The 13,887-nt window shown below is 36.9% G+C and overlaps 1 protein-coding gene across 1 annotated transcript in view; it reads right to left on the reverse strand.

Moving 5' to 3' along the window:
* Positions 1-65: 65 nt before the first annotated feature.
* The window catches only part of LOC108228992 (solute carrier family 12 member 3-like), a 19,880-nt gene continuing 6,058 nt past the window's right edge, over positions 66-13,887 (reverse strand). The window contains 14 exon segments of the mRNA XM_037976741.1: positions 66-169; positions 1,464-1,512; positions 1,514-1,620; positions 2,481-2,582; positions 2,729-2,852; positions 3,237-3,344; positions 3,504-3,661; positions 5,340-5,424; positions 5,513-5,643; positions 7,069-7,180; positions 9,310-9,420; positions 9,695-9,834; positions 10,196-10,291; positions 13,307-13,382. Of these exon segments, the coding sequence (XP_037832669.1) occupies positions 66-169; positions 1,464-1,512; positions 1,514-1,620; positions 2,481-2,582; positions 2,729-2,852; positions 3,237-3,344; positions 3,504-3,661; positions 5,340-5,424; positions 5,513-5,643; positions 7,069-7,180; positions 9,310-9,420; positions 9,695-9,834; positions 10,196-10,291; positions 13,307-13,382 (1,503 nt within the window).

A 13,887-nucleotide genomic window follows, 5' to 3' on the forward strand; every position in this document is an offset into this window, starting at 1 on the left:
ACATATTAAATTAAAATTTATTTCAAAGTTATTTGTTTTCAGTGTAACTAATATTTTTAATGGCCTTACCTAAAATTCTTGACATGATCCTCCACACCCGTCAGAGAGACAGAATACGACAAGGCCATGTTGTATGTTCCTGCTTGGACTGACGAACCCCAGTTTATTTCTGTGACGTGAGACAAATGTTTAGGAAGGAAGAATGCAGTAAATTACTCTATTTTACTGTTTGATCCAATTTAGACATTGTTGCAGTCTTCTGAAAAATTTTCCAGAATAGTCAAAAGGTCCATAAAGATTCACTTTGTCATTGAGCCATACGCCAGGTTCACACTGTGCAATTTTTGGCCATCATAATCAAATTGTTTAGTTGTTAAAGAATCTTTAAAAAATAGGTGTGCATTATTTATTTTTTGTAATATTTGGTTTGTCAGCTTTAGTCTGCAGTTCTTCAGTGTGACTGGCTCACTGACAAGCAATTTTGTATTTTCATGAACAAAAATGATTTACAATAAAAATCATAATCAATATAAAAGCATTTATAATGTGTTCAAATCTGCAGTCATTTCGCTTGGTGTCATAGAATATGTTGCTTTGAACAGAAACATATATCCAAGAAATGCACGTGCATATTGTAAACTGTTGTTCCTTTATCTTGTGAGAATTGATTTTAAGCAATTCTTTTTTTATTTCTTTAAATGACTTTTTTAGCAAATAATTTGGCTGGCTCAGCTTTTATTTTATTTTTTCATTTATTTATTTATTTTGTGTTTGTTTCCTCCGCCCTCTTCTCTCAAGCTTACACATTTGGCGTAGCATACTCTTCTTAGAGGCTAAGTTATGGTGTAAAAATGCAACAAAGCCTCCAAAATCACAACATACGGTTGTCGCAGAATATGGTGTAACACCAGTCTGTGGCGCAAAAAAGATTAGGGATCGCTGATGCATGGAATATTCCATAGTGTAGCCTGACTTTACCATTTTGCTTTGTGGCCTCAAGTTTTTGTGAAACAACCTGATTATAAAAGTACTAGCCAGTAGCATTCTGCATAGCTAGCAAATCACATATGAATATGAACCACCCACACCACTAAAATACATACATAGCTTGTCCAGTGGCATCATTAAAATGATTTATTCTGCCATGATGAACAGCAGTTTGCTAGCATAGTATAACCACACATAGTTCACCCTGGTATTATTCTCAGACAAAAGCTAAACCAGCACCAGTCAAAGCTCATCCAGCCTCTAAGCAAGACACAGGGACTTTGCAGGACTACGCCTTGAAGATGGAGATAGCCAAGGAAAACTTAGAGACAAAGTAAATGATTAGCTGGACCCAGACTAAAGTCTGATTCCAGTAGAAGGACAATCCATATCAAAAAGGCTGTGTTACTCTGTTGACAGGAGGGCGCACCAATTCTACTAAAATTCTAATGTGTTTCTTCCAGTTGTGGACTCACTGGGTTTGTTGTAGTTGACATATCCAAAGAGGAAGAAGATGATACAGAAGNGTGATGAGAGCAGCCCACCAAGTGAACAGAAACATTAGAACCACAGAGATCACTGCCCCAAACAGAGCTGTCCATTTGCTGTAGTAGTGAAACGAAGGCCTCCACCCTAAAAGAAACAACCATGAAAGACAGAGGACAATGAATTTGGGCAAAGTAAACAACTTTGTCTAAAGGAAGTACATATTTAACCATTAGCTCAGGAGGTAAGGACAGCTCTCTTCATTGATAGCTTAAAGAATTTGCAACACTAATTTTAGACAAGCAGCAGCAAAGAGCATTGTATGGTTTCAAAAGCAGAGATACTAACCAAAGCAAAATTAAATTGTTTTAAAAGTAAGGCAATGGCTCATAGTATTGTTTATGACATTATTGACTTCTTTTTTTGCATATGAAAATTAGTCATGTATTTATTGTAGACTGTTGTTTAGTTTTAGTGTTGTTTCTCAGAATGTTGCTTTGCGAGTGGCAATTTACTGTCACCATGCTAAAATATCCTGACAAAAGGTCAAGAGCAATATCATTCTGGTATAGGTATATACGTATGATGGCAATATTATGTGAAAGTAAATGGACTAAACTTATATAGCGCTTTTCCAGTCATTTTTGACCACTCAAAGCGCTTTACACTTGAGACACATTCACCCATTTATAAGCAGATCGACAGGCAACTTGGGGTTAAGTGCCTTGCCCAGGGGCACATCAACATGTGACAAGAGAAAGCTGGAACCAAACCTACAACCTTCTGATTATAAAATGATTACTCTACCCACTGAGTCACAGTCATTCCAAGTATATACTTAGAACAAAATTGTCTGATCAAATAACAGCCAGTTTGAAAAAGTGGTTGTCCCATATTCCTTCATTTAACTGTTTTAGGGTTTTTTTCTGTTTAGAAGGTACTGATTTTTTGCTGCACACATAATAATTAAAATAACAAATAAGTATGTAATAGAGTATGTGAGTCACCAGGGGAATTGGTGATAGAAGCATGAAAGCAGCTGAAGTTTATAAGACTATAAGAGCACAGGAAGAAGTTGGAGATCAGAGCCGCAATGGTGTTCAGCTCAGCTGTGATGAGAAACAGAAAAACAAAGAAAGAAACAGAAACATTAAAATGTATGAATAAATTCAGAAGTAACATTAAATTCACAAAAGTGCTTGAAATTTGTAAAAATTATAAAAAAAAACAATTCAAAAGTTTGCAAGGAACTCACCAATGAGAATAAAGGCCACAGCAATGAGGTAGCAGAGAATATACGCTCGGAGGGGCTCATTATTTTTCCCATAACCCTTTGCAAAGAATATAATGTAAGGGTATATTTTGTCTTTGCAGAGACACTAAAAAAAGACAAAAGACAATCATAAGTTAGATGCAGAATTACACATTAAAAGGTGGATTCACTTGTCTGTTTGTCTGTTTATTAAATTATAAAAAAGATTCATTCTATCAATTAAACCATGTTCCACACTCCCAAGTAAACGGCAGGAGCCAAGAAAGCCAATACTGTGCAAAATCATTGAAAACCTACTGACATCACAAGACTATATATAAGCAGTCCGATTTTGAGGTTGAATTGTCATGAAGAAAAAATGGAAATGCAGTATAATCATGATTTTATTCCAAACAGCTAAATTTAGCAGCTGTGTTTTTGTAATACTAATAGCATATTTAGTTCAAATCAGCATTCAAATATAAAACATGTTATTATGGTGGTGTCTCACCTGAAAGACTTTTGGTGCAGAGACCAAGAATCCAAGAGCAGAAGACAAGCTGGCTGCAAAGACACCAGCAGTGATGAGGTAGTAGAAGCCTGACACCTGGCCCAGCACCTGGATAGAACATTTATTGTGCAGAATTTACCCAATTGGACCGAAGTCATCATTGAAGTGAAATTGTAACAGTTTTATGATCAAACAATATAAGTGTTTGAGGAAAATGTGAAATTTATGATCTTGCACAAACACTGGTTTAAGAAAATGGATCACTACCTTCACACTGTTGGCCAGTCCATATTGACAGGACTGGGACTGGATGCAGTCTGTGAAGTTCCAGCCCAAATTACAGCCCAGTCCTACACAACCATCAGTGCTGTTTCCAGTCAGGATGTCACTTTTATTCCCGGAAGCATCCCGCACTACACACGCCCCTGGAAGAAAATGAAAACTCCTGGTTAAGCAGAGGAAAAAAAACAAGAGCTCATTTATTTCATTTGTATTATTTTTCCTAAAGGAATTGTTATTATATTTTGAACTGGTCTTTTGTGGTAATATTATGAACAATAATATCTTACTTGTTATAGAAATCTCCTTGAACAACCTCAGTTTGGGGAAAAAAATATTTCTATTTATTTCTAATAGCTATTTAGAGTATTGTCAAGACATACCAAAATGCTAGTGTCTTAAAGAACATTCAGTAAATTTAAACACTATTTTATTATTATATTATTTTCGCAGATAAACCATCCACTAGGGAGCACAAGCCAGTGTATCTCATGTGCCGGTCCCAAGCCCGGGTAAATGGTGATGGTTGTGTCAGTAATGGGATCTGGCGTTAAAAACACTTTTGCCAAAACTAACATACAAGTTTATTTAAGCAATACCATAGTGGATCGGTCGAGGCCCTGGTTAAAAACGACTGCCACTGGAACTGTTGACAAACAGGGTGCCGGAGGAAATTGTGCTACTATTCGTTGAAGACAACGAGGAGGGAAACGTGCCAGGAGACAGAGGGAGAAGAGGAAAGTCAAGAGTGTAGTATTGACGGTAGCAACTCTAAACATAGGGACGAGGACAGGCAAAGGTAGAGAGATGGCAGACATGATGCAGAGGAGGAAAGTAGATAAATTATATGTGTAAGAGTCAAAGTGGAAGGGCAGCAAGGCTCACAGCATTGGGGCATGGTTTAAGCTGTTTACTATGGTGTGGATAGGAAGAGAAATTGAGTAGGGGTGATTCTGAAGGAGTTAGCAGGGAATGTAGTTGAGATGAAAAGAGTGTCAGATAGGGTGATGTGTTTGAATGTAGAAGTAGAAGGTCTGATGTTGAATGTTGTCAGTGGTTATCCTCCACAGGTTGGATGTGATGCAGAAGAGAAAGAGAAATTCTGGAAGGATTGTGATAAAGTGATAGAGAGTATTCCCTAGTTGGAGTGAGGACAGAATGCAGAAGACAGAGTTAGATGGAGGAGGATGATTCACTGTGGCGACCCCTGAAAAGGAGATAGCCAAAATAATTATTTTGGTAGATTTAGGATTTTCTTGCAAGAAGAACCCCAGGCTGCACACAAAATGCTATAGCTAGTTGCTGCTATTTGTGCCAACAAATAACAACACAATTTGTTGTAATGAATGATATAATACAAAATTGATTGTGATGGTATAAAAATGTCATTTGCATAAACTTCTATGAAACCTTTGAGGTTGGAGCTTCAAGACAGCAGAAATTAACATATTTCTTGGTCTTGCTCAGACTAGCCATTAGTGTTTCAAACCAGTAAGAATTGAAATATATTTCTCCAAACTGAGATAATTCAAAAAGCAAACAAGTAACATATTTGTTTATATATTTTCCACAGAATCCCATCTCAAAGGATCCAATCGCTTTAAGCTTAATGTTCTTTACTTTGTCCTAGTCCTGTTTAATGGCACTTGAGATCAGCTTAAAACAGAGATTCGTATATAGAGTATAGCATTTATTGTTCTCCCACCATCTTACACCAGTAACTTAAATGAATAGATACCATTCCCCTTTTTTGCTCTTGCAATTAACAAGTCAAATCATATGCAGATAAATACAAAACAAACCCATGTTCAATAAATAACCTACCAACAGTTACTGTTATCCCCAGGTAGCTGAGTGTTGTCCAGAAAATGGCCATCAAGGTGCCTTTGGGTATTGCAGTAGCAGGATCCTACAAAAAAAGTGTACATGTCAGTTTTTACATTATTCCTAAAACTGAATCTGGTGAGTATTGCCATTTTTTGGTATGATTTTCATACTTTAAGGTCTCCAGAAATGTTGGCTCCAGATAGAATGCCAATGGCAGCAGGGAAAAAAATGGCAAACATTTGGAAAAAACTTCCTTGTGATCCTCTCCAGTTTGGTGTCAGGTTTTCTACAAAGATATCACCTACAGAAAAGGCCACAAAGAAATTGGCAGATCATGAAGGAAAACAAATCTATTGAGAACTCAATTTGTCAGTCTGAATATTCAGAATGGTTGTGAATTCTTTTGCAAAATACTCAAAATATTTTTTTTCCTCTATCAACTATTTTGATCTAATGTCACACTCCATAGTAATAGCCACGTTGATTCACAGAGCAAAAAGCGATTGTCACAATTAGAACATTAACATTATAGCCCTTTTACTTTTTTGTTTCTCAACATGTATGTAGTTTTTGTTGCACAAATAGCAGTGTAACAACATGTCTTGAGTTGTGCTGCAATGTTCTAAAATAAATGTTTGGCACTACTATTGGGTGACACTTTAGACTTTTCAAAGAAAACAAAATACAAATAAGTGCACTAAATGTATTGAAGAGATTTGGTGCACAGCATTAGTTTATGAGGTTTATGCAAAAAAACAAACCTATTTTACTATATTTTGAAAACTTCTTTCACTTTTTTCACTGTTCATTGCACTCGTTATTCCTCACTGCAATCAGAGTGTTTGCATTTGAATGTAGAGTTTTTCAAAATTATGATCTTTTTTTCATATCCACAGTTAACAAAACTGCATTTATTTCCATGGACACTATTTTGTTGTCTATCTACGTCCACATCAAGTCAACCTTGGTAGCTGCCCCCATATTTATAATTTAATCTGCTGAAGTTCACTTTTTAAATGAACATAGGAAGATTTGAACCTGTCATATATATATATATATATATATATATATATATATATATATATATATATATATATATATATATATAATTATTATTTATCATTAGCATAAACTGAAATTATGCAAAGTGACAACACTAATACATTCGTCGTAGCCTACGTTATGAAATATTCACATGAATCATTGATACAATTATGATAGAAACGACAGAAACTATAGAGACGATAGAAACGATAGAAGAAAATATATCACGATAGACATTTTTCTATCGTCCCCACGATATGTATCGTTATATCGCCCAGCACTACTTAGAACAGAAGTTAAAATTTCACCTTAAATTTTAAATATATAGATGTGATGCTTTTACGTTTGTTTTGATATGTAGAAAGACTGGAATAGTTAAACTTCAACCACCCATTTTCTTTTTTTTCATAATATGGAAGGTAGAAGGAAAATATTTGAACATAACAATTTTAGGTTTTATTGTTGTATTGATACATTTTTGTCTGTATATTACACATGAAGCTTAAATAATTGCTGACATTAAATTTTCCAATTTAAAATTTACACAAAGCAGCTGACTGACTCACAATATTATCCTGCTGCTTGTTGAGTAACCACATGTTCACAAAATTAAATTTAAAATGAAACTCAAAGCATACAGGTATTTTGTACAATAAATAAAAATACAAAAGCAGTACTTTACCTCTGTATCCAAAGATGCCAACAGCTTGTTTCTCAGTGTCAGGAGGGATCACTGTGCCAACAAAGTAGTCTGCAAAGGAGATCAAAAGAACGAGAAAGAACAAAATCTGGGTCTGAAACAGAAACAAACACACAAGTAATAAATTATTTGAAGAGGATACATATTACAGCACAGTAAGTACCAGGGGTCTAATTTATAAAAGATTGCGTAGTATTCATACTAAGGCCTGGTCCCAATACTCACACTTCCACACTTGTTTCAACCTTTTGTCCTTCAAACGCACGTTCATGCTGAAGGGTTGGAGTGCTTAGTGTGTCCCAATTCTCAGGAGAGCGCTTTGGGGTCCTTGGACTAGATAAAGCGTTAAATAAGTGCAAGCCATTTAACATTTTTTTTAACTTCATTGATAATGAAAGCATTTTGAATTTAAAAGGCGGAAATATGGCATTGGTGACAGAGCAAGTTGCATCTGTCATGAAAAAAACAGTTCTCAAATGTAAAGTATTGAAATAATTGTTTCACTCTACTATACATGTGTGAATACTATTAAACTTTGCTTCGTATTCAACAAGTTATAACAAAACACATTTGAACAGCCAAATATCTCCTGCAATGACTTTGGAAAGCAAAAATGCCTATACTGTACTTTTGAAATCGTACTGGCACCTTCTTAAAATGCCAAAATAGCGATCAGCCCACCATGTTGGATGTCGCAGTTACAACGCAGAGGCGCAAGTTGATGACATAACCCATACTGTCCCAATTCTCCAATTTTGCATGCTTGTAACTTGCGCATAAGAACCCTTATGTGCACTTCGACTGAGTACATACTTCATAGAGGGGCGTAGGGTGGAGTGTGAGCATTAGGACCGGGCCTAAAAGTGTGTGTACGTCCAAAAAGCGAAAATGGTGTACGCCAGAAAAAAATTCAGATTTATAAAACCATTCGCAGGCACACCAGCAAGCAATTTCCCTTTATAAATCACAACTGTACCTAAAAGTTTGTGCACAAGGTCCTGCCTCAAGTTCTGCCCTCCACACGCCCACATTCAACCATAAATGGTCAATGCAAAGCACCTCATGAATGTGAAGGTGTATGTAAATGAGCCAGCTGTTCAATGTTATTTAATGGTTACCAATGGCAACCACAGAGAAAAGAGCGAAGAAACAAAATTTCACTGAGGCAGAAATTGATGTGCTGGTGAATGAGGTAGAGAACAGAAAAAATATAATTTTTGGGAGCCACAGTAGTGGCGTTACAAATAAAAGGAAGGGTTGTGAGTGGAAACACATCATTACCATGGTTAATTCAGTGAGTGGGTCAGAGAGGACTGGGGCCAAGGTGAAGAAAAACTGGTCAGATTTTAGGATGGAGGCAAAAAACTGACTAACCGGCCACCACCAGAGCATGTCAGCCACAGGTGGGGGTAAGGGCATACCTGAACTGACACCTTTTGAGAGAAGGATGGCCGGTGTCGTGCCAAAAGTGACGGTCTGCCAAAAACTGATCGGGCATGCAACCATGAGGGAGCGTGCTTGGGTGTGAGCGGTATTAAAGTGCGCTTCTTCTGCGCTCTGGGGGTTTGGAAAGGGGGTTAGGACCCAGCGCCTGAGGGGGTAGCCACTGTCCCCTCATGTGTTAAACTGTAGTACACATCACCCTAGTGACTATCCAGGGAGAAGAATGTGATGGGGAGGAAACTTTGAAAAAAAATGTTGCGTGAACTTTTATTTAAAATTGAAGTTAAAAGGTCACCAGCAGAAGCATAAATAATACTGCTGTTTTGAAAGTTTATGATAAAGTCGATCTAAGATTAAACTTTTATTATGGAGTGAAATCAAATATCTGAGAGGAATCATGATGCAGTGTGGCTTCAATTTCCCGCTTCACTATTTGTGTCACCAGTTTCCGCTGTCTCCAAAACAAGGGTATATGGTACACATGGCTCAGAGTTTGCATGAGGGGCCGCACATTTTCCTGTCAAGTTTGTGTTTTATAGATCACAAACTTTGTGTGAAAAGTCATGTATGCAAGTTTCAGGCCCTGTTTTGTGTGTATGCTAGTTTTATAAATTAGACCCCAGGTAGATAAAAGATACAATATGTACTGGTATGTACCGAGTTGTATTATGAATTGTTGCCGATTGCTTTACAAAAAATATTGTGTTAGTTAATAGGAGACATAGAAATTTTTTTTCTGTTTTTCCAAATGTGTGTAACCTGTGCCTTAAATGTGCTAACCTTGGACTCCCACTCCATTCCAGCCAATGAAATGAGCAGAAGAATGGTCACAGTGATCACACCCACAATACGAACATCGTTCACTGAATCGATCATGACGACATTGAACTCCTACATCAATCAAGCAGAATTGTCACAAAAATAAATGTCTGTTTTATCTCTTAAACTGAATAAATGGGTAGCAAAAGATATTGGAACTCTCATAAGACATGACATATCCCCCCGCCTTAAAGCTGTACATAAGTGACAATTAAAAGTAATGCTAAAAAAGACAGTGTTTATTCAGTGTAATAGTATGCATTATTTTATACCTGTAATAATCAAAGTCCCCACAATTTCTAAAGGAAAAAAATAAAGACAAAAAATAACAAAAACAAAGATGTACCAGCATTAGATCACGAACAACCTCTGCGAAACCAACAGTATTGAGGGCACACGCTAGTGCATTGGCAAATGAGAAAACCACCCCAATTGGTCCTCCAATTTCAGGACCCAGAGTTCTGGAGATCATAAAATATGCTCCACCTGGAAAATATTTCACACATTAAAAATGTTAACACATTAAAAAACAGATTAAGTCACCAAAAAATGTGCTTCTCTTTAAAAAAAAATATTCAGTTCAAAGTGTTTAAGATGTTTCTTTAGGTACTGCTTCCTCTCAGATACATAACCAAAGCCATAAACTTTACCACTAATTCAATAACTGAATGCAGTTTTGAAAATTTCATTCATTAGGCTTATTGGGTCCATTTTTAGGTGATTTTTGAATATAAATCAAATTGGTCGGCCAATGACTTGGTTTACCTCTATTTACAAGAATCTTTTTAAGTTTTTATTTTCCTTCTCACTTCAGAAGGTTGGATTTTGACTTTCCAGAGAGATTCACCTGAGACCACCCTCCCGTTGGTGGCAATAGCAGAAATGGATAACGCAGTCACAGATGTCACCGTCACAGACATCAAGATTATAACACACGTCAACACTGCAATGAAGAAAATTTTAAAATATCAGACAAAAGTAAGAATTGATGGTGCATTTCAACTTGGTGCAGTTTTAGCACCCAAAAACTAAAATGTGGGTGCAAAACTGTTACGGGAGTGTAAATTTGTTGTCTTTCAGGTGGGAGCCTCATCTGCAATTACTGCAAACATTTGCAAGTGTGAGCAGCCTATTTAAGTGGCCCACACCCTTCACCTTGGGGAGAAGGGACTTGCTCCCTCCTCTCTCATATCTTCCCTTGACTTGATGCAGTTTGACTGTTTGGTTCCCCTCTACTCCTTAATTTTAGTTAACTCCACCTGTCTGTTGTGTGCTTCTCATTGTGTTACACCCATTTGAGCCAATGGGTCGTAACATAATGGGGGCTCATCTGGGAATGGTCTTATGACAGAAGTGTTTATTATTATTTTTTAAATATATATATAGATATATAGATAGATATATAGATATATAGATAGATATATAGATATATATAGTTTTGTCCGAGACTTTGTTTTTGTTTAGTGTAACTTTCTAGACTGTTTGTTGACTTTGTGATTCTTTTCCTAGTTTAACAAAAGTTTGAGTATGGTTATTTCTGGTACTTTGTTTAAATTTGCTTTGAGATCCTTGGTTAGATAGGTGAGTGGTTCAGCTGGGCTTTGGCCCTTCCAACGGTCAATCTTTTCTCATTTTTCCTTTTTTTGTTTTTGGGGCTGTCCTGGGTAGGGGCACACTTCAGCGTTACTGCAGTACACTGTATCCTTGATTTGCTGTAGTCTTTGAGTTCAGGGTTTAAAGTTGCCTCAAGCCCAGTACACCCCAGAAGATAGGTGAGCTTCATCAGGTGTGTAGGTCCTGGGATTGCTCTAATTTGTCTCTCTTTTTTTTTTCTTTCAGGTCAGCACTTTATAGCCATACTCACTATCTGCAGGGGTGAAGGTGGAAGTAGAGAGTGATCCTTTTTACTGTGGCTTTTAGGTTAACAGTACTTTTGGTAGATGCCTTTGGTATAGTGGATTTTTTGCCAACTCTTGTAGTATTGCAACCATTATGCTATTGGACCTGTTTTGTGTAGTTTGGTAAATATCAGTGGTTGCTTTGTGTTGGATCTAGTTTTGCTTCTGGAAGAAGGCAACAGTTTTTCCTACAGCTTGGTGACAAGCTGAAAGTTTCTTAAAGGAACAACTTTTTCAGCTAGCATTTTGCTATCAACTTGAGTTTTCTGAGAATAAAAAGCTAAAGTTGTAAGTTGAGTTTGGTTTTGCTAAGTGTGCCGTATCTGAATATTCAGTAGCATGGGCAAATTTGGCTTGTGATTGGCCATTTTCTCTTTTTAAACTGACCTTGGAGCTCTTAGGAGACTGTTGCTACAGTTAGTCAGTGCAGATTTAAGATGAACCAGTTTGAGTGTGACTATTCCTTGTGGCAGTTGTGGACTTGCCCCTTATACCAGCTTTATGGATGCCAGTATGATTGAGATGAGTAATCACTTTAGATGTTGCTGTGTGGTGGTGATCATTGTGTGTGGGTTAGACTCTCCTTGTGTTAGAGAATGTTGCAATGACTCTTGGTGTCTTTATTAACATGTTGTGGTATGTGACCACTTTGTATATGTGACCATTTGTTTTGGTGACGACATACACAATCGTTTTGGATTATTAGTTACTACTTTTGGGTGACATGAATAATCTGTTAGGTTTGTGGCTGTTGTGCTCCAGGTTGTCGGTCACATGTTACTAATGTGTGTTCATTGCAGCAGTTAGGTACATTCATGTATGTTTGGGCTTGTCTTTTAAACTACTTTGTGAGAGAAGGTAGCTTACTGCATATGGAACTGAAACTAGTTTTGTTCCACCAGCATTTTTTTTTTTTCCCTCAACTTGCACTGCTCAGACGACTTGGACCAGGAAGCTTGACATTGAACCTTTCAAATGGGAAGTTGGACAGGCAACTGTTACTTAATTGGGTAAAGTGGTTGGTTGTAGTGTTGTAATGGCAAAGGAGGTTAAAGTGATGGCAATTTTAAACTTTGAAACATCCTCTATGCTACTTTCCAAAAAAGTTTGCCATATCCACCAAAAGTATTTTTATACTATTGGAAAGGAAGCCTTGGCACTCATCCTTGCTTTATTTCTTTATTTATTTTAGTTATGATTCAGGTGCTTCATTGTTGGTGTATACAAGTCATAACCCTTTTTTCTCATTAACAGCATGAAGAGCTCTAGCCAGTGACTGCTGTAATGGAGTTCATTTTCTTTGATGGTATGACCTGGAAATTTGCCACATCCATGGTCAGGACGGTGTCCTGGCAGAAGCACTCACCTAGACTGAGTAACTTTTTAAGAATTTGATTGCTTAAAGCAATCATCTCAAGGGTGGGGGTGTTACGGGAGTGTTAATTTGAGCCTCATCTGCAATCACTGCAACCATTTACAGGTGTGAGCAGCAGTCAGTTTTATAGACATTTAGATAAAACTTGGTGTGGCAGTAGCTGAGAGTCACCTCCAACACATAATTTGAGTGATAACAAATTGTACAAGATCTCTGCTTAAAATTTTAACATCGCCATGCATTGTTTTTTTGTTTTTTTTCAAATAACCTGTGTATTTATCAACAATTAAGTAAAGGTTCTAAAAGTTTGTTATGGGTTTTGAATTTGGTGTGTTACTTGAAGATTATCAGAGGCCACCCATTTGAAAAGTTTCTGACACTCACTATTAAACATCAGTATTGAATAAAGTTTCCACTAATTTTATTTCCTTTAATGTTTTAAAACTTTTATCTATTAGGGAGGGGAAATCTTTTCTTTTGCCAATATTTCCAGATTAAATCTTTACCTTAGATGACTCTCAATGGCATCCATGTGGAAACACTATTATCAGTCAACATCAATAAAACAGTTAACATCAATGAAAAGGGGCAGATAAGAAAGCAGAAATATGTCTACTATTGGGAGGCAGACAATGGCATTTTAAAGGACTGAATGGACTAGAAAACAAATGAAGAGATGACTTACCAATGCCTGCCTGGGAAGTGATCCATGACAGCCGGAGGAACAGGATGACCCCCCAAATATTCAGCATGCAACGAACCTGGGATAAAAGTTAGAACATAAAATCAGCTGTGTGATGGTGAAGTGAAAGTTACAGAGTTGATACTTTAACCCTATTTGTTAAAAACAAACTAATAAGGAGGGCTTTGCAGTGTCTTTGAAAGTGTTCAAACATTTTTTACAGTTAAAAAATAATAACAAAGGACTTCCGGTTGGGCCTCGAAGAGATGTAGACGCGGTTTGTTGAGCTCCCCCACGCTAACCTTAATATCAGTCAATAGGACATTTTATTTTATATCTGAGCCTCTAGGCTGACTGTGTACATGGTCTTAACTCGTGAGGATTAGTTTTTTTGCTGTTGTTTTTTTTTTTTACTTTGGGCTGGACGTTTTTTTTTTTTTTGTGTGAATATGCCGGAATCGAGAAAGGCAGCTGCAGCTGCTAAAGCTAATGCATCAGCTGAAAATACAAGCTCGGGGCAGTCAGCTATATTGGAAGCAATATCCTCATTAAGAACTGAATTATTGGCGAAAATTGATGACAAA

This window comes from Kryptolebias marmoratus, linkage group LG7 (genome assembly GCF_001649575.2).
Source record: "Kryptolebias marmoratus isolate JLee-2015 linkage group LG7, ASM164957v2, whole genome shotgun sequence".
NCBI classification, from domain to species: Eukaryota; Metazoa; Chordata; class Actinopteri; order Cyprinodontiformes; family Rivulidae; genus Kryptolebias; species Kryptolebias marmoratus.